Below are 22500 nucleotides of genomic sequence, written 5' to 3'. Positions count from 1 at the left end.
ACGTGTGTCGCCGTAGGGATAAACACTGGGACGAGCAGCAGGAATTCCTCCTCTGAGAGTATCAATCCTCACGACCACCAGGAATGACCCACACACACACACACACACACACACACACACACACACACACACGCGCGCGCACACACACACACACACACACACACACACACACACACACACACACACACACACAGACTCCACAACATCTAAAAACACAGATGTCCATTCAAATGTCAACATACCAAAAACCTCCAAACACTGTCACAATCACCTGGGCATGGATGCAATTAAAGGAGTGTCATTTCCAGGTATTTCATCACAGTGGAAATGATGAGGCAAGAGCATGTCTGAACAGCACCTGTCCCCCCCTCCCCCTATAGACACACCGCCTAGTCCTCTAGCATCTGACTGACAGCCGACCCTAACCCTAGCAACGCCCCTCCAAACCCCTCTGATCCACACAAAGTTAACTCTTACAAACGCTGAGTGAAATTAGAAACGGAGTGAAACAAATCAAATCCCAAACTTTTATCCAAACACAATGAGTTTATGGCTGGATGTTCTATGTTATCCATACACACACAAACACACACAATACGTCTACATATTTCAAAAAGCTTGGAATACATATTTCAGAAGAGAGAAAAGATCTGAGTTAAAAACAGGGTTGGTGGGACCGCCTGTGGGTTCACGTCAGCTTCTATTTGCCAACACAGTGTCTAGTGAATAGGTCTCCACAGGTTTAACATGCATTTTTATGAAGTTCATATAAGATTACTGTTTCTCTTAATCCCACCAATGTGCCTTAGAGGGAGGGAAGAAACAAGTAATGTACAAAAATATAAGAAACATATACAGCAGCATACCATGGCTTATACCACTGTGTTCAAATGACTATCTGAAGCAACCTTAGACCTCAACACAGTTATGTGTAACGCTTATGTGTATAGGACATAGAATACTATATTATTGTACTTCATATTTCAATGTCCAGCATTCAATTAATGCAAGTTCCAACCAATGTAGATTATTCTCACATCCAATAAGTAGTAGTTTGTGGTCTGTTGCTAATAACCATAAAATATTGCATGTCTAGACCACATGACATCTGACCGACCCCCACCTCAGGCAGGTGCCCCACCCAGGCAGGTCTCCTACCTCAAACACTTCCTCGTCTAGTAGGCGTGTCCCGAACACGGTGACCCCCTCGGTGCTGACCACAGGGGCGTCTCCTCGCAGTAACTCCAGAGTCTGCACCTTGTGACAGTCAAGGTAGAGAGTGACAGACTTGCCCTCCACGCTGTAGGCTATCCTGTGCCACCTGAGGACAGACAACAGAGGAACAGTTATAGTCAAGAGCAGTGATGGAAGGGTAGGTGCTTTTCTTCCCAAATAACGGCATCAAATAAGGGCATCAAGGGCAAGGGTGACTTGTGCATGTCCCTGGTAAAGAGTAGTGACAGTTCTACACTGCAGGCACTGCAAACTGTCAGGTTGAATGGTGTATTCTGTCTCCCCCCACTGAGACTGAACAAAACAACAGTTCACTAAAAGGTAATAATAGAAGGTTCATGTAGGGATGATTTAGAGGGTAATATGTTGCACTAGCTGAGTGAAATCTAGACAGTACATGATGCACCAGGCTGAGGGTGGGGTTTCTGTGGTCAGATGATTCACAACCAGCTCAGGGTTAAGTCAAGTCATTGACCCTTAATTGAAGGTCATGTGCTTTATGTCTATCCTATGTATATGCTTTTGGGTCACTCAGGGTCAGACAAATTGTATGAGCCGTCTATAGCCTTTTCTCAATTGTTAGGAACATGACTCCTCACATCCTTTCCTCCGTTCTCCACTCGTGTCCTACTGGAACGCATTGGAGGAGAAGATCTAGGTTCCTCCCCTTACATATTCTCCTCCAATGCTTTTTGAGGATGAAGCGAGTGGAGGACGGAGGAGAGGACGCAAGGAGTCAACAATTGAGAAAAGGCTTATGTCAGAGTCAAGTAGGGTCTCCTTAGGTCAATAGTGATAAACTGTAGACTTCAGGGACAGGCAGGGTAACGTGGCAGGGAGATGGACAGCTACCAATCAGCCAGATGCATACTAGTGAATTCCAAACTGGTAAACACAGGTCAACCTAAGGTGATAATGTGGCAATCGAAGAAGGGACATCAGTGCTACTGCTACTCACTTTCCGTCTGCCAGGTTGATCCTCTTGAAGAGGGGGTAGAGCTCTGGGGAGGGCTGTCCTTGGTGGTCCTCGTATAGAAAGACAGGCGAGCGGCCCACCTCCAGCCCCAGCTGCTGCACACCCTGCTCATCATACACAGACAGCAGGAAGAACTGGCTGCCCTTCTTAGCCCTCACTGTCGTCATCAGAGAGAAGTCCACAGGGAAGGAGGAGTCTGGGGGAGAGGAGAGCACTGAGGTCAGGTTTTGCAACACAGACTGTACTCTGAAAACAACACATGACAACAAGCTACCAGACAGCTGAGCTTCAATCAGTGAGAATCATGGTGCATGGAGAGCACCCTCTACACGAAGCAAATGCTCTACTAAGGAAAGGTCTTACAGTACCTGGTCTCACATTTCTGTGACTGTGAAGCAAAGAATGGATTCCAATAGTTATAAGTCAGTTTGATACACTACTTAGCAGAGACATCAGAAAGCTGTGTCTACCTGGGAAGAGCTGTCTGGTCGGTGCGCTGAGCTGAATCTTCTTGTCTATCCTGAAGGCCATGTCCGTCTCCTCCATGTCTTTCCTATTGGTGCAGAGGCCTGCTTCCATGGACACCCCCTCCATGTCGTCAGACAGCTCCATGACCCGCAGCACATCAATGACATCAGCTGGACAAGGGGAGAGAAGTGGAGGACCAGTCAGCATATAGTAATATAGATAATACTTTTTCACCTACAGATATTGAGTTAAAATTATCGTCTCAAGCCGTGAGATCATTAAATTCCACTTTGTCTATGTCAAAATATCATCTGTTTTATACATTGGGAGTGAAAAAGAAATTCATCATAATTTGGACCATAAGGGACACAGCAGATGCATGCTTTTTTTTTCTTTTGTTATGAGGCTGTTGTGAGGCTGGCTAAGTGAAGTGATGGTGGTGATTGAGCTGATGAGCTGCCAGTTTAGAGGCATTGGAAATCTGTTTTTCATTGTGCTTCCTGCAGCTGGGAGTTTTGAGGAGACAGCCCCCCACAGAAAAGAGGCTGCAGGTGTCTTTGTGTGGCTATCATTATGGGATAGAGCCATAGCACAGCCCACTCCATAATCCTGTTGCGCCAGCACACCTGACAGCTGACACGTGCCCCCAGCCAGCAGCAACAAGCAACATCATCTATCTCCCTCTGCCTGAACACTTTGCTGGCATTGATTATGCACATGTCTAATATCCAAATATGTGACGGCAGCTGGTGAAAGGGGGAACAAGTCAGCAACCGACCAACGGTTCAGACTTTTATTCTGAAAAATGGAAATAAATGTCAACGTTGTTGAAAATCAATGACACACACGCTAGTCAATCCAAACTATTGCAATGCAACGATGTGTAATCCCCACTACTACCTAGTTAACTATAACGCTACTTTACATTGCTAGCAAGCTCACAAAACAACACTAGCTTGCAAGTGCATTACATTTTTCTGAATAAAAGTCCGAACATTTTGATTGGTTGCCGACCTTTTCCCCCTTTCCTAAGCTGCTGTCATATGTGTATCAGTGATAATCCCTGCAAATAAATATTTAACAGAAGATGTAGATATTCACATTACAATTATAGCTTTATAGTTTTGGGCCTGTTGATAATTGTAATGTGCCTTTGTTTTATGTAATGTTTTCCAGTTCTGTTTGGCCATTATTTGATTTTCTTGATAAAGTGTTGTCCTGAGGTTTAGTGTGATCGGAGCACTGTGCAGTGAGTCTCCCGCCAGCTGGTTAAAGGAGACTGTTAAGGGCAAACTCGGCACTTAGCATTCCAAGCTTTTGAAATGAGGATCCTAAATTCAAATTGCCCCCCATAGCTCTCCCCCATCACACTCCTTTTATTCTCTCTGTTAATTAAACATGTGGAGAGAGAGTACCAGTACCCACTCATTGCTTACAGAAAACCACCCTGTTACATTTTATTGCATTATTTATTTGCATGGCAGAGGCCTTTTCTTCAGACCAGCTCAAATCTCACCCACAGAGCATGGCAACAACACTGTAAATAGGTTAAGCTGTGAATTAGAGCCAGACTGAAACACAATGGAAAACATCAGGTACTGATTTAAAGGTACTTAAGACAGAGGAGCTTACAGTTCACTTTGATATGGAGGCATAAACAATCCCTATATATAAATAATTACAGGAGTTGCTTGTTCCTAACAAACAGAACTGTCAAGCACACTAACTATTCCTTCACAGACACTCGCCCACACACACACATTTATGATGGTCTGCATATCCATCCTAATTGCCTGCTATAACTGTAAAGCAAGAACTAAATGTCAATGAATAATTCATCAGGTCAGAGATCTTTAAACACACACACACACACACGCACACACACACACAAACACACACACACACACACACACACACATACACACACACACACACACACACGCACACACACAAACATACACACAAACAGGTCATAAGGCGATGATGTTTGGAACAGTGTGTTAATCTGCTGCAGCATGGGTCTAATTATGGTAGGCCTTTGGGTTTCAATGTTACAGGCAGAGCACCTGACCACTGTGCTGAAAACATACTAACTCAATGAGTGTTTTTGTACAAACTTTCTAATTCCCTATGCTCTCTTATTTAGCTAAACTATCCAATTAAATGACTCATCGTCTCATAAACGTGTCATCACAGCACGTGACTTCATTACCCATTGAATATGATGGAATGCACAGAAATGTATCATTGATCAGCCAGAACAGGGTATTCCAGAAGCAAGGGAAAAGTTACTCAACCATCTCAGATAGCTCTAACTGACAGATACACTTATGTTTGACATTTGACCCCACTAGTATTTCTCAAGACAGTAAAGACAGGAGTCTAAATGTGCAGCACCATGGGGGGAAACAATAGAAAGAGCAGGAGAAATTCCTCGTATAGAGGAACAATCTTCACAATGACAATGCCAGACAAGACAAAAACTACAAATACAATGGAAGTCCCACCAACAGGCCAAACAAAGATAGTTGTTCCACAAAGGAAGGCAACTCTTGTCCATTTGAATCAAATGTACTAATTTATTGAATTAGAATTTTATCTCCAAAACGAATTTAATAATTCAAACATCCAACTATTTTGTAGTTTTTGAAACAAAAGAGAAGGAACCAGGCACATGATTGGAGAGAGGTCCGGTTCTCATTAACGGCCAGAGAGGAAGACAGGAATGGGTTTGATCAGTGCTGGGATAAAAGACTAGGCCCTATAATGCCATACTTCCTCAGACCACAAACAGAGGCAAATCAAACACAGCAGTGACACAGATGAACCATGCTGCTAACCTCTCGCTAGCCCATAGCCTCTTGTCCCAGAGTCACCATTCATGTAGGGCCAGCTCCATGGGGGCATTTACACAATCCTGGGGAATGTTCCTCTCCTGGGCTATCTCGTAAAGAAGCCCCTGGACAGGTGGCAGGAGGCCATGTGATGTCTGGAGCAGACCCAAGATCAACATTCTCTCCCCCCGCGTTGGATCTGTCTCTTTCATCTGTAGTAGTGCCAATAGTCCCTGTTCAATCTACCTGTCCTGCAGCACTGTTTCCTGAGCCAGCATTACCTGAATCTCATTACATCCTTACCTTACCTTACCTTACCTCTCCCTATCCTCTGATATACCTCTAGGCCTACTTGTTTGATCCTCCTTTCTTTTTTTTTTTCTTCTTCTCTGCATAACTACATCATCTACCTGAATCAGTAATACTGTTCCTCTGACTGGAGAGATGAGAGTAAGACTGCATCAAACCTTGCGGAGAGATTAATACACTAGGGCTTTTTACAGTACCACATACTGTAAGGTCAGTGTTCAGTTGAACATATTTTCCTTTGCCCAGAGTAGGGGAATAAGGCCTCAGCTTCTAACACTTTTCTGACAGGGCATTGACTGAGAAGACCACTCAGTGACACCCATCCCACGTGTGACATTTGGGTGTTTCCATCCCATTCTCTCGATGACTCCTCTCCTGGTCCGGCTGTTCGACTCCATGAATCACTCTGCCTGTGTTTCAGAGCAACATGGCTTCCCTACGGCATTACTGTCCACTGCCAACCGTCTGAGAGAACAGGCATCAATAGACCGTCTCTCCCTCACAGAACTCCCTCTGTCCACTGGTAATGTAACACAACAATGGCCGCCTAGTGTGGTACTGGGCATCCTCTCTGTCCCTGTCCTGTAGCCATATAATCCAGCGCCACCTCTGTCCAGTACTACATGTACATGAGCATAATCTCTCCCCTCCACAGGATTCTCTGAAGACATTCCCTCTGATATGACTCACAGCAGCTTCACTCCCACGTGAACTCTTAAAACTTCCCAACAATACCAATGCTGTTGACTACAAACACGCCTGTGAACAGGGGATTTTAGAGCCAGAATAAAACTGGGCAGAGAGATGTTCCCATAGCATCTGAGACCACACCCGATGAAGACTCCAGGGGAGAGACGGCAGTTCCACAGTTGCATAAGATATGCATATCACTCCCTTGATATGCATGAGATGGTAGCTGATCAGCACATATTATATATGTATATATATATATATATATATATATATATATATATATATATATATATATATCAGCAATATGTATGTCAAGTGTATGTACAGTATATGGATGGCATTCAAAATCCTCTATAATGCTTTCACGTTTTTTTAGATGCCACTTTTCATTAAAAGTCATCTAGGCGATATTTATTTGAGCAAATATAATTGATTAATGAAAGAGAAAAAAAAGGTATTCACTGATTAAAAAAACACTGCCACCGTCTGTCAGTCAGTCTCCCAGAGGGCTAGACTTAATCAAATTACCCATGAGTCGACCTCTGACCTGTAGGGCATGGGTCGACACTGTGTGGCTGACAGAGGCTCTAAGGCAAGAAGAGAAGAGACAAAGGAACACACACACACCCAGAAACACACTAAACACAATCACTCAGGCTCGATGTCCACATTCATGCACATTTCCACGCACTCCAAAAAACGTTATATAGACTACAGACACAGTAACACACTCACACATTCAAGAAAAAAAAAAGTGCAATACAAAACTCTGCAAAATGACTCAGCAAATAAACACACAGTCACGCCTCTTACAGCAATAATATTATTATATAAGAAAATGATAACACCCACACTAAAAGCCAAGTTTCTGCTCTCCCTCTGTTGTCCTTCCTGTCTGTCACCAGTCTGTCAAACATACAGCTCACTCACAACTAAGGTGGGGCCCATGTGGGTATTGAGGAGGACAGAATCAGGAAGGTCCACCTTACCAACAGGGCAAGGTTTACATGGAGACAGAGGAATGTGCTGTGTGGGAAGAATGTTTAACTGGGAGACTCTCATATGTATCATGTTGATTGGGCTTCGGAGCTGGGTCTGCTTTGAGTTATCACTGGGAGGTTGGGAGACGTTCAAGCTGGCGGTTGTGTGGGAGACCGCTCGGAATCCACCGATTCACCACTGTGCTGCTGAACTGTCTCCCCGCTCCTCCACAGTCCAACGGGTCAGGAGCACGGACACATGTGTGAGCCTGACAGATCTGAGCATGTGTGTTCTGTACTGTAACAAAGTCGTCTGTGTGTCCCTCTTCGGTCTGCAGTACAACCCCTCTCACAATGACCAACAGGCCTACAATGCTAGAAATGGCTACCGCATAGTTTGTGACTCTGTTATCCTTACACCGTGATTCGTGTATGTGCTGAAAGTGGGTCAGTAACTAGTCTCAGTGGTGAAGCTTACTCGATGTCCAGTGTGAGTGAATGTGTGCATGGCGCTGACACTGGCTTTCTGGACACATTTGTTTTGGTTACGCGTTTCCCTCCGTCACACGTCACCATCACATTCTTCTACCGCCACAGTTTGTTCTGCTGATGTTTGCTCACTGCATGAGGGCCAGACTGACCAAGCACAGTTGGGCCCGGAGAGGAAACACCTGCCCTTCTAGGCCCCTCTCTCCGTCCGTTCCCAATCCACACACACACACACACACACACATTTTCCCTGTCAACCCTTCCTAATTAATCACTCTCTCAGATATCATAATACTGAGGTATTATGGTTAGAGGAACCAAAACATGACACTCCCTTCATGTGCATGCTAAATACACACATGTAACACACCAGACTTATCTCTTTGTAGTTGGTCTTCAGTTACTGCTGATACTGTAACGTTATGCATTTCCAGTCTTAGTTGATATACAGTGTATGTTGCTTTGAAAGAAAGACCATTAGCCTTTTACAGTTTACTACGAGGTGCCAGTGCTTATGGACTGGTTTGTCGAACCCATTTCTTTGAGTGAAAACAGGCCCAAGTCTTCAGTATGATGGGATGTCTGTATTGTTTAAAATTAGACTGCCACTGTTACACATGATTTTGGTCAGATAGTAACTTATACAGTCTGGTCATCCAAAGGGGACCATGTATGATGTACAGTGTATGGCTATGATAAGAGTTTGCTATGGTCCATGGTCCATAACCTGGGATAAAGGCATGTATGGCAGCAGTGGAGGCTTGTGGGGGTAGGCATTGAATGATTGGCTCATTTTAATGCATGGAATGGATTGAGAAATGTTATCAAACACACATGTTTGACACCATTCCTAATTGCATTCCATGCATTACAATGAGCCAATCCTTCTACCCCCACCACCATCCCCTCCCAAGACAGGTAAAGGGATACCACAGAGAGGTGTGTTCATACTGTACTGTATGAGGGGTCTCTATCTGTGCAGAAAAGGCCTCAGTCATCTGAAAGCAGCAGGAACCATCCGATGCTCACTTACATGGGGACCTGGGTCTGGGGGAGGGGGGTTGTTCAGTTTCTGGAGGCCAGATGTGTATTTCTCAGTATCGATTTGGCGCCATGAGATGTTTAGCATTATGTACAAATATTAGATGTGGGGGAATTCCAAACAGTTAGTCTAAAACAGAATGGAAGCCAAATTCCACATCAACAGAGGACACACATGTCTGTTTAAGTTTAACCTCAGCACTTAAGTTTAACCTCAGCACAATGATGTTTAATATTTCCATTAGAAGACCACACCGCCTGTGGCAGCGGAAAGGGCAGTAGTACTAAGAGGCAACAACTGCTTCCTCTCCTCTTTTTCTGTTTCTAAATTCACCATCTTTTTTTCATTTGTTTTCATTTGCTACTCATTTGTAGCTGGATCAAAGGGGAACAAGGCTTGCCCCCTCCTATGGGAGTCTGGATCGCAGGATCAGCAAAGCAGCAGGATCAAATGGGACACAGAGAGGGGGCTGCACGCGTGAATTCCCCTCTGTCATACTGCCAGGGCGGGGGAGGCAGCGGGACGCAAATGTAAATGAGGAGATACGGCATATGAAATAAAAACAAACCCCCTCCTTCCGCAGCCATTGAAAAAAAAAAGTGGATAGGCAGAGGAACAGAGGAGTCACACACTGTGGACGTGTGCAAGAATGTCTCTCCTCCTGTCATCAAACAACTACAAAGTACAGTTTTATTGTGACACAGCATGCACATACACACAGACACACACACACACACACACACACACACACACATAGTGCCCACACACACACACACACATACTGTACACACTCACACGAGCTACACACACACACACACACACACACACAGCATATGTGAAAACATTCTCACATTGATACTGCTCCACATGCTATCAAGCACCATCACATCCTGCACTGCCATATCAGTAACTCAAACTATCCAGCAACACTTTCAAAGCATAACATTATTTTCTGCCTCCACTAACCCCCTCATTACAGAAAACCGAAACCATACAGCCAATCAATATCTGTGCTTTTGGTGTCGTATTCTTTTTCCTCTGGCTTCACTTTCGTAATCTAGTCCATCAATTCCAGGGAATATCTAAAACCACAAAAAGGTGCATCTGGAAAGTCACTGGTGAAAATGAGACCTCTTAAAAAAAACATGTCTGGTGACCAGAGGGTTAACTTTCACTGTTGAGGCATGTCTCTACACCAGGCAGTCTCTACCTGGAGCACCTGCAAGGAAATAGTCTACTTCTGTTCCTAGACATTCGAGATACTACCAGAGGGCGTCCCCCCCCCCCCCCCCTCGCAGACCTAATAACCCACAGAGAGAGGTGGGTGGCAGGCTGAGGCCCAAATAAGAGTTCAGACTCTCAGTCCAAATGCTGGTCATTAAGGGTCATCTCAGGAGATTTGGGGGGCTGGAATGGCATCACACCTGACAGGTGAGCAGGCCCATAAGTTGAGTATGGCCTCCTGTTATCAACCACAAGGCTATGAGCAGGCCAATCCAATCCATAGCGTCTTAACCGTCCACCCAGCCCATTATAGTTAACCCAGGCTTATAGAGCGAAAAGGGCAACCAAAAGCAGTACATTCACAGTTAAGCATGCATAAGACATTTTTGAAGCCAGTCAAAAGCCACCAATCCAATCATGCTGTTTCTTTCATTTAACCTGATGCATATGAATATGAGATACTAATGACCTACATGGTAGTATCAACAACCCTAATGGGAATACAGTATATCATGTATGGAAACTCCATTATCCATGATTAATTATTTCCTATTCCTATTCCTATGAATAACACAATAACAACACTGTCATAAATGCATGGACATAACATACACATTTGATTATTAATGACAGACAAGGGCTATAAGACAAACTCTTATGAACAGTCATGACACGCTAAGCTACACCAGTACATTAAACAGCTCCATGACAGGAATTTTAATCTACTCGGGTCGGTCAGTGTTCAGCCGTTCACCTCCTTCTCAAGCCAACGTTAAACCGTTTCACGGTAAACCGACACTGGTCACAAGCAAACTAGAACATGACATCACAGCTCCAGAGGAGTGAGTCTATTCCCCCTCACAGAAGAAACCTGAAATCCAAACTGTTGAAACACAATGCAAGCATGGACATGGCTATGTATGGGAAATTAAAATTCAAACACCAAAACGATGCTACAGGTCTATGATTAGAATGCAAAGGGGGATGTTGGACAAGCTTAGGCAACAAACACCACAGGCACCGGTAATTCGCTATGACGCACAGAATGGTTATGGAAATATTGATAAGCCTATTAAAACTAGGATTTACATTTCAAAGTCATTAAAAGTCGGGAAATTCCGAGCGAAAAAAAAAGAAAAAACCTCATCTCATTATCTATTAATATTCTAACGCATTAACGCTTCCTTTAGAGTTGAATCCCGAACCAACGCAACTCAGTGGACAAGTTCAAACGAGCAGCATCGCTAAATGTCCAGTGAGATCGGAAAGAGAGATATCATCCTTGTAGATGAGGGTCTCGCAAACATTCTGCATTGTGAACTTGAGGAATGTATTCATCACACCCAATAACGTTTTCTATTGTTCTGCAGAAAGTCTCTCTGTAGGGTATAAATAAAAATAAAAATCAGTAAAACAAGTGACAAACAAAACAACCGAACACGAACGTTTATCAACAAAAGACACTAACTTTTATCAACAAAAGGGAACTCATGCCACCTATTCTTGACAGTCCGTTAAATGAAACGACAGACTTTTTAAATTATTATTATTTCTTAGCAGGTGTATTCCGCCAAATACTTTACCAGCTAGTGTCGTTGTTGCGTGCAGTAGGATAAGAAATAGCGGTATTATCCTGCACGCCGCCGTCCTCTGTAAGCGGTCCATCTTTCAGAGCAGAGACTCCCTTGCCTCCGCCAAACAACTTTATGATACAAAAACTAAGTGTGAAGGAACTTAAGCAGCCATGCGTGGAGTGGTGAAGAAACTAGTGCAGCGCTCGAGACCACTCGGTCTGATGTTTCACTTGCTAGTTTGAGAAGTTTTTTGGGAGAATCCTCTCCTCTTCACTCTGTCCCTCTCATTCAATGTCTCTCACCCCCCTCCCTCCTTCCCTCGCTCCCCTCCTCCTCCTCCTCCTCCTCCTCTCCCCTCCCATAGGACGGTGTCTCGCGACTCTGGGGGGAATGGATGAGAAACTGTGCCTCCAGAGGACACACATGTCATAAATCACCAGCTTCCCTCTGGTGCGCACACGTTTATTACTCCTGATCATTCCTGATAGCATCTCAGCGCCTACATGGTCAGTGTCGTGTTGGCAATAATTAGAGATTTGTGGTCTGTTACGAAGAACCTATTAGATTGTTGACAATGGCCTACATTATGTCAACATTGATTGTGACCATGGTTTTGTGGATATTTGGATTCAATGCAAATGTTTGCACTTGACGTTGATGATGATTATGTTCATGATGTTGATGATTATTATGCTGTAGAATGCTTTGCACTCAGGTACACACCATTAACGTTTCTACACAAATTAGGAGTGGAGTTTGCTACCTTTCTTCTCATACACAGTCAGGGGAGGATGCATCCCAGCTTTGAACATCACATTAATAAATAAACAGGGGAGTTACAGTACTCCTACTGAGTCCAAGCAGTACAACAGCCAGATTGCCTCTAGACCATCTGAGACTCTCTCGTCCATCACTCTAATCTCATTCCAACATTTCTCCAACCTCTCTCCAAAACACATACAAGCAGCAGCCTGACCGTGTTATGGCTGGGGGCCACGTCACCTATACAGCTCTGGAAGGTGAGAGTCCAGTGGCTACTCACAGTCCAGTCCAGCACACACTCCACAACCCCAATTTAAGGTCAGATGATTGATCATACCACGGTCCTCTAATTGTGGTCCTCAACATTATTGGATGGTGTCGTCCCCTGTCACCCTGTAAGCTTTCCTTTCACGGCCATAGGCTACAGGAAAACGCAAAGCAGAGAAAGGGCAGTTGTGTACACGTCAACTCTTGGCAGAATATCGAGTAGACATTTTTGGATGTTTCCCCATTTCCTAAGAACATGTTTTTACAGGGATATCCCCATATTCTTTGTCCTCCCTGAGCTTGGTATGCAAACAATGGGGACCCTGTTAGTGAGCCCGTATAGAGTGTGAACGCTTATGTCAAAAGCCCAGAAACCCAGTCTACGATGACTGGGGGTTCCGTTGAGACATGCACTAAGGCTATTCGCCTTACATGAACAGGCTTTCTAATTGGAGAATTAACAAAGTTGACATCACCATAAGCCCAGGCCACGACAGGCCTTTGTATAGGGGCCAGGAAGAGCTGAAGTCCCAGAGTGCATTTTGGCAAGGGATGAGCAGAAGCCTGGCTCTCACAGGCGCCTCCCGGAGGGACCAGAGAGAAGAGTTCTCTCTCACCACGGAGAGAGGGAGAGAGACATCCATCAAACCTCACAATAACCTCTTTTATTATCTAACGCTGCTGCTCATCATCTCCAGTATTTCACTCTCAGCAGAACCACAGCTAAATGCTTAAGAGGAAATAGTGTGGTGAGGCAGACACATACTGTATCATTCCATGTGAGAAAAAAAACATGGACATGAGCAAATGTTTTCATTTGAGAACAATAAATAAAGTTGTTATGATAGAACAGGGCTCTATAAGGAATGGCAATGTGGAGAGTGGTATAGAGAGTCAGAAAGGGGTACAGGAGTGAGCATTGGTGACCAAGCCCCAGAAACACATTGATAACTTTAAAGATTAAGGTTTATCCCCTAGGTAAACAGGAGACCCCCCCGCCTCCTCTTCCTACTCCCACAGCACAGGCTTAGCTCCCCTGAGTTAGACCCACATTCCAGACAGGTTTTAGCAGATAGTTACTAACAGTGCAGTCGGTAGTCAGAGCTCAGTGTGAGAAATACTTCCAGAGCATGTGCTGTGTACTAACAGCCCCCCCAAGGACCCGTACAGTACAGTTGTACAGCTCTTTGGCCCCTCACTGCATTGTCACACACCAGACCAGACCAACTACTCCTTTCTACCCCTCTCAACAGTGGGCTAGACTAGTCAACCTCAGTCTCTCTCTTAGAGTCACACCACGTGCAAGTCTGGTCTCTCATGGTTTCTCTCTTTGTCTGAACATGTCTCAACTCCTCTCTTGGAACAATGTGGTATTGACCATAAACAGAATAAACAGAAACACACAGTTTGCTATTCCACTTTTTCCGCTGGTTTTCCAAGACTGTTTACCCTCATTAAGGGAAATCAATACAAATCAATATACTGTATACATGCAATGCAAACATGCATGGTTTGATTCATCTGCACAGGCCTTAGTGCCTTGGACTGCCTTTACGTTGCACCTCACCTCGGTGATGCTGACTCAGACTTAGAGTCCAGATTCAGACTTGAGTCATGGTTGGCACCAGATCTGACTTTCAAGAGGGAGACACTTCTACATTTGTTGAAACCCTCAAAGGAACCACAACACAAGCATAGGGATCAACTTCCTATAAGAAGGAAATCCTACCCTGTTGTCACAAACCATTTATGTGTCAACATTAATTATCTCAAGAGGGTTAAAAAATAGGCTGACAATTAAATAAAGATAAATAATATGTCATTTTAATTGTTGAAATGAGCTCTTTAACACATGTAGAACAATGTTCAACAGAAGGCATGAAGCCAGATATTTCATGTTCTGTTTAGCGGTCTCTCCGTGTCTCTTCTGTACACACTGGCAACATGCGGAAGACGAAGACACCACATTCATCCCCATCTGTGTTTTGACATACTGTACATTTCTAATGTAATGAGGGGGAAAACCAACAGAGATCAAGGCTCCCAGGAGATGAATCTATCAAAGACTTTACTGAAAAAAAACAAGAGGAGATCTACGCAACTAGATCTAGAAACACAGAATCTCAGAGGCCACTTTCTCAAACATAAATCTGACAAGAGTTACTTATAAATACAGTACTTTGTGCAGATTGTAAGTGCAACTATCAGTTACAGTAGACGTTTCTCACAGAAACATTAGGAAAGTGGTAGTTAAGTGCTACTGTATGATCTGCTCACTGTAAATGGCAGTGGGTGAGTAGATGATGATGGAGACCTGTTATATTTAATCATCAAGCGGGTGGAAGCTGTGGAGTAGGTGTGAGGAGGTATATTCTGTCATCATCCCATTATGTTGTTAATATAATTCTGAAATGACTTGAGCATAAAAGGGAGATGATGAGAGTCTGGGATTAGAAAGCCTACAGTAGCATGCTGGGCTTTTCAATTGACTGCCTCTATTTTCTCCTAAGTTGCAGAACATGCTAGGACAGAACAGCAGGCTGTCTGTCCGGTGGAGGAAATATGCATCTGAAGATTCAGAGTGAAAAGGTGACTGACTTTCTGCTTGCCAGACACTTGATATATATATGTATGTTTGGAAGTGAAAAACGTTTTTTTATATGTAATGTTCTTCTTTTTAAAGCAGCACCAAGATAACCATCTTACATAACATTTATCTTCCCGGTAGATGCTTTGATAGGTCTATGATGTCATTCGTTTGCATTTCATTATGAGTTGTCTCTAGAAGCATATATCATCCTCTAGCTTGGCCTTCTAACCCACTTTTTCTACAGTACTTACACTGATAGCCCACTGTGACATAATGGGGGTGGGGGTGCTAGCGGTAGCAAAGCCGAGGGGGTGGGGGGGGGGGGGGGGTGCCAGCGGTAATATGACATTAAACATTAGTCCCCGGAATATCAACAATTATGAAGAAAAAAAGTCTTAACTTTTGATGGGGTGGACAAGACACATGTTTGGATGGACTCCCGCACCCACACCTGCTAATGATGTTGAAGTTGATTGTGTGTGTAATGATGAATGTCATTGTGTGTGTATGAAAATGATTGTGTGTGTAATGATGAAGTTGATTGTGTGTGTGTGTGTGTGTGTGTGTGTGTGTGTGTGTGTGTGTGTGTGTGTGTGTGTGTGTGTGTATGAAAGTGATTGTGTGAGCAATCATGAAGTTGATTGTGTGTGTAATGATGAAAGTGATTGTGTATGTATGAAAGTGATTGTGTGTGTAATGATGAATTTGTTTGTGTGTGTATGAAAGTGATTGTGTATGTATGAAAGTGATTGTGTGTGTAATGATGAATTTGATTGTTTGTGCGAAGCATTCTAAATGAGTTGAGACAGATTGGTTGGAAAAGAACAGCCTACTCACCACAAGGAGACCATTACTAACATCTGTGTATAATACACAAGGCACATGAAACCAAAGCTAATATGTGGTCTACACAAAGTATATTTAAAAAGAAAGGAAATTGGCTTATGACAGCCCCTGACATCCATAACTGATTGAGTGTAGGAAACTAAGAACATGGAGGCACTGAATAAGACTCAAGGATCTGGAAAGAGAATGTAGGTTCATCTGTCAGACTGGTAAGGAAGGTAACCCCCCCACACACATCGTTCTACATAAGTTACATGGTGGGAGATAAAGATGATGTGGTAGTGGCGGTCTAGGGGGTAGTGAGTTGGATTGATGATCGGAAGGTCATGAGTTCAAATCCCACCTGGGACACCACCACTAGTGTGCCCATGAGTAAGGCACTTACTCCAGGGAGAATGTCCCAGTAATCTCTATTTTTTGCTTTGGATTAAAAGCGTCTGCTAAATGGTCAATTAAATGTATCCATCGTAGCCCCTTGACTGTTAACAATATAGACCAGAGGAAGATATCTCCACAATTAGCTCCATACGGCATGGTGAAGCTTTTGAGTTTATATACAGTATGTGCTAGCTAGTAGTTACAGTACAGTGTCTTTACACCACACCTGCTGATATAAATCCCAACTAAATCCACTGTCAAGTGATTCCAGATCTATCTACATTACCAGGAGGCATGCTGAGCAGATCATGATAGATGATAGTAATGATAATATATTACTGCCTTGATCTCATCCCCCCTCCCCTACACACACAGACGTTTATTTCAGCTCCAGTCCAAAGTCCAAAGTCTTGAAGATGGCAACAGATGACTGAGTTTGCTGCAGTCAAAGTTTGCTCATAATTACTGTGGTCTACTTTTGATCCCTTTCGGAATAGTGATGACAAAATGACAAAATGACTTCCAAAAAACGTCCTTTATGACATTTGCTAAGCCAGGATAAAGCTTGTGTTGCCTTTGTCTGCATCACATTATAACAGACTATTAGAAACATCAGTGAAAATGTTACTGTGTGAATGTGTGGGGATGGAGGTTAGAGTTTCTGATATACTAAATATAAAAGGATTACTGGTTGAGATGAGTAGTTTTGCCACCCACATTAAGAACAATGGAGTTAATGAAGTCCTGAAAGGAGCAGGCCATAAGGTCCCTCACACACTGCATGAACAAGGGTGTGATTGTCTGGTAAAACTGTCATGGCTCTCTTATGTCTTGTGTCTAGAGCTAGCGCAATGTCAGGGCAAAAACAACAAAACAGCAAAAACAAAAAATAAACAAGGCAGGAGAGGAATTGGAGCAAGAGGAGAGTTATTACACTGATGTCTACACATTTTATATTGCTAACCCGATTCAGCTATTAAAACACCACACTGGGGGCATGGTGACGTGAAAGTGGGTGGAAATGTCGCCCCCCCCCCACCTGACCCCCGCCCTCCCACTGGCCATGGTCACATGTCAGCGGAGGGTTTTGTAGGGGGAGTTGCCAGTATGGTGTTAATTATAATAATTAGAGATGGGGGATGACAAAGCTAATTCACATGTAGGATCAACTCTCCTAAATAAGCTGCTCAAACAATCACTTCCCACAAAACCATACTCACTCACTCTGTTCCATCTCTCTCTCCCTCTTGAGTTCTACTTCCTGTAGAACCCTCTTAACTTTCTCTCTCCCTCTTTTCTCTCTCTCTCTGAGTTACTTAAAGCCACTGTTACTTAAAGCTTTTTCCCTCCCAGTCCCCCTACCACTCTTTCTTTTCCTTTCTTTTTTCCCCTCCTCTGTTCTTGGGAAGTTTGCATTCCACACCTCCTCAGCAGACTGCACACAAAAGAGCAGAAAGCGCCACTCCTGACCTGTAGCAAACATTCCAGTCCTTTGGGCTCTTTCACACAAGCAGTGTTTGTGCTCTCAGAGCCAGTCCTTCCGACAGCATTCAGCAGAACCACTCTGGTGTCCACTGTTATATGCCGGGGAGGCGATCTAGCAGAATAAGCTAAGACAATTAGACAATCAATGCTAGGTTCTACCGAAAATGTAACAGTGTAAGTCTTTCTACATGCATTGTACAATAGAATCAAATGTCCATCTTTGTAGCCAAGCCTTTCATAAGTCCATGAAATTTACTTTCAGCCCTTTTCAATTACTGCAAACCCGGTAACCAGGTGTCTGGATTTATGTGAGCCCAATTCTTAAATTATTATATCTCTATAAGCCTTATGATTCTATCTTATATTGTAGCCTTAATCACCATGTTCAGTGAAATGAATGTAAATTGCATTGTCAGTATTCCTGTAATAAAACCGGCACAAGTGAGGGCTCCACAGGGATATGCTAATATATCCTTCTGCTCCGCATTCAGGAAATTGACTATGATTCTTAGAGAAGAGCCCAGTCAGTAGAAAGCACATGTGTTGCCTCTCTCTAGTAAGGCTGATTTGACCCCCTAGGGGGAGGTGGAGGGGCGGATGGGGCTCAGGGCTCAGCTGGGGTGCACTAAGAGGTCAGAGGGCATAAGGGCATAGTGTAAGGGGAAAAGGAGCAGAGAAATTGTATTTTGGCAACACTTTCTCCATGACACTGCAGTATAGTACACCTGTCCCAGTTGGTGGAGGAGAAAGTTACAGGGGAGGAGTAGTAGGGAGGAACAAGGATGGAAAGCAATTTGGAGACTGGTGTGGAGGAGGAGTAGAGTAAGTGGGGAATGAGAATGAGAATGAGGAGGGAGGAGAGGGAGGGAAGGATTTATACTTGACACAGCGAGAGGAGAGCACGTGACAGGGGAAAACCAACATGTCCGGGCCTGCACCATTCCCTCCTCCCCTCTCTCTCTCTTTCTTCCCCTTTCTCAAAATGTTCTCCCTCTCTCTCTCTCTGTGTGTGTGACTCTTTCTCTCTCTCTGACATGAAATACCAGAGTGATAGCTGGGAGGTGGCTCACATCATCCCCCCTTCATCACTCCCTCCTCATCTCTGTATATCCACACACCTGTCCACTTTCTCCACGGGGACAGGGAATGTCACGACAGGAATGCCTCTGACCCCACTCCTGCCCCCCTACACACCTCCACTGTCTGCTCTACTTAGCCTACCACTGGACACACTATGGGGTCACCTTCCGACAAACCCCAAAATATACACACACACGCACAGACACACATACACACACACACGCACACCAAACACACACACACACACACACACACACACACACACACACACACAGTACACACGCATTGATATACAACAAAATTCACATAACAAAATATTATGTGTGTTTTCTTGTGTTCATTTTTAGTATCTCTGGAAAGTACAGACCTAGTTCCACATCTAGCAATTTATTGTCATGAGTCCCTTGCAAGGATGGTAAGAATCTGCACCACTGAATTGCTTTAGATAATGTGAACCAGATATGTCAAAGATGGAGGTCAAAGACTTTTTTCAGTTCAACAGTTCAACAGTTAGTTGATCTCACATGGTTGCTCCCATTGTTTTTAAAAAGAATTCCATATTGTCAGAAAACATTTATCATATGTATTTTTAAAACCTCTTACTCCATTATTCTCAAGTAAAGGAGAGAATATTATGTTTCCCTTTTGGACCAAGATGTTAGTCTTATATAGATAAAGGTTAAATGAATTAAATTGCACTGTTATTTATGACAGTACTGCAATTCCATTGCAATGAAAAGTGAATCATGTATGATAAATCTGTTCTAGGTGGAGAATTCTGTATCTTGGAAGTCAGAAAGTGTTTCACAACACTGTTATGTAAACATTCTTATTAAAATATATTTTTTCTACTCTTTTTCTCCCATCTGTCATATGCTTGCGGTAGAATTTCTCACAGCAAGGCTAAACTTGTGTCCACTCCATTAGTTACAGACTGACCCTTTGTGGATCAGGCTGGGATTCCAGTCATAGTTGAAATATGCTTGCCCCAGGGAAAAATCTCTCCTTTCAAAATGATGACGGAAATGAATAACTGCCTCAGAAAGAGGCTCTGGGCAGTAGAGGTCTGTCCAAAAATAACCTCAGTTTACCTCAGAAGAGACACACATCCTAGAAAACCTCTGATGTTTGTAACAATCTGTATGTTGTGTGACTGACTAACTCTACTATCCCCGATAAAACATACTGACCTCTGTAGCCCATGCTCATGATGTTACATAATGACTCTATGATATGGGCTGCAGGGTAAGGATGTACTATATGTTTTACATATCTCTAAAGAACAGTCGCATTCATTGTCTTGTCTATCTGTGATAAAGAGTGAGATTCCGTGGTGCATTTGGGAGTGGGCAAGACACAAGAAAGAGAAATAGAGGGAGAGAGAGGCAGTTTTCACATACCCTCTCTGTCCACGCAGCTGTGGCCCCGACATGATGATCAACAAGCCCTAACAGGGGTGTGACCTTTGCCCTATGACCCTATTGTGCTACGGAATCTTATCGTCTGCACCTTGACTCCTTGCAACGCCCATCCTAAAGGAAGGTCCTAGTCCAGAATGTCCACAATTCGTTATGGTCATATCTCCATGATGGAAATATGATACAAAATCATTTTCAGAACTGACCACTTTGGCACTGCTACAACTTCTAACACTGTGTCTTTTTTCTAAATGTCTTAGCCTATAACTAAAGGCAGTTTTAAATAATGCAAAGGGGTCATTTTTTTAATACAGTGCCATTTGGACTTCATAACTTGTGAAAAATAAATAGTTGATTTATCTATATTTTAATGTTCTATTATATAAAGGACATATCTAGCTTGTTGAAAAACATAGTGGTCGAGCTCAGGCACCTAAATTGTATTTTATTTAGAATACCCTCTGTAGTTGAATAGGGCGAGTGTCTCCAGAACAGAGTGGACACATAACAGGGTGGACACTAACAGTGTGGACATTTTGAGTTAAAGTTAGCCTTTAGCCTGCCTGTGTTAGCATAATGCCTAGAAAGACCATGAATACTTGATGAGGAATCTAATTTGCACTAAATACTTTTTTTGAAATTATTCAATTTTGATTGATCTCCTCAATATTTAGGCATAACAGGGTGGACACGTTATGGTCAACCACATTAAACTCACTGGATAAAAACATAAAAATCAGATGGTAAAAGAGGTAGAAAATCACACAGCTTACCACATTTGAAATCCCCTCCACTAATGTGATGTCACCTCATGAGAGTGATGTGATTGAGAAATATGGTTTTCTTTTAAAAGGGACATTAACACAGCATAACAGGGTGGACAGTGATCGCAGGGACAAGCAATATTGTAAGCAAAACCTTAATTTTTTGTACAACATTTTTTTAAAAAATGGTAAAAACTATATTTGATTTCAATAGATATTGATCAGGAAAATGAAATAGTAATAACATATTTGGAAATGTATATGTTTTTAATAGTTATTTTTTGGATTGAAGTTGAATGAACTACACTGGGGACATCCCAAATCCCATGCAAAATCCAATTTACATCTTTAACCAAAGCTTTTAAAATGTAGAAAACAACAACTTAGAAGCCCATATCATTGTAATCATAATAAATAACAATTTACTATACATGAAAAACCTAATGGAATTAGTATTTGTCCAAATTTAGACAAAATACAACATGATTTAGTACTGGGGACGGAAAAGGCACCGTATAAAAAAAATGACCCAAAGACATTTTCTTTGAATGGCCAATAAACGTGACAGGGAAACTATTGTGTTACACATTTTTTAATTATTGTTTTCATCTGTAGGCTAATTTTGGTGCACTGATTCTTTATGACAGCAGATGGCAGCAGAGCCTCAACGCTGTAATGCATGTGGAATATCGATCAAATTAGTTGCATGGGGGTTTTGTTGAAATTTGACCCGTACAAAATGATGGGCTAATAATGGTGCCAATGAACGGGGCACCACCATAATAGACCTTTGATCTTGAACTTCAATTGTTTCTTTTGAATGGCCAGTCAAAGATGAAATACTTCTGACTGAAAATGGTTTTATCTAGCCTACAGAAAGCTTTACACTTTTTGTTTAGGCTATTTCGCTTTCTAAATGTCATGTTAATGGGCCTTTTAATAATTCAAGTTGAAATAAATGACTTGACTATACGCAGAGATGTATCAGTTGGGAACTTCATGGTTAGTTAACAAATGTATATTTGTTGTGCACTACAGGGCAAATCAAGATAACACAAACATGCATCTTCACAAAAAAGAATAGGCTT

At 42.9% G+C, this 22500-nt stretch overlaps 1 protein-coding gene across 1 annotated transcript in view; it reads right to left on the bottom strand.

The window, feature by feature from the left end:
* col5a3a (collagen, type V, alpha 3a) overlaps window positions 1-20439 on the bottom strand; it is a gene marked incomplete at its 5' end in the record, with an annotated part of 58090 nt that extends 37651 nt beyond the window's left edge. Inside the window, 4 exons of the mRNA XM_080523308.1 lie at window positions 1159-1321; window positions 2192-2405; window positions 2680-2847; window positions 20421-20439. Of these exons, the coding sequence (XP_080379434.1) occupies window positions 1159-1321; window positions 2192-2405; window positions 2680-2847; window positions 20421-20439 (564 nt within the window). The remainder of the gene's footprint in view (window positions 1-1158; window positions 1322-2191; window positions 2406-2679; window positions 2848-20420) is intronic.
* Window positions 20440-22500: the final 2061 nt, after the last annotated feature.

Source organism: Nansenia antarctica, assembly GCF_963989245.1.
Source record: "Nansenia antarctica genome assembly, chromosome: 2".
NCBI lineage: Eukaryota > Metazoa > Chordata > Actinopteri > Argentiniformes > Microstomatidae > Nansenia > Nansenia antarctica.
This window is presented reverse-complemented; position numbering and strand designations above follow the sequence as displayed.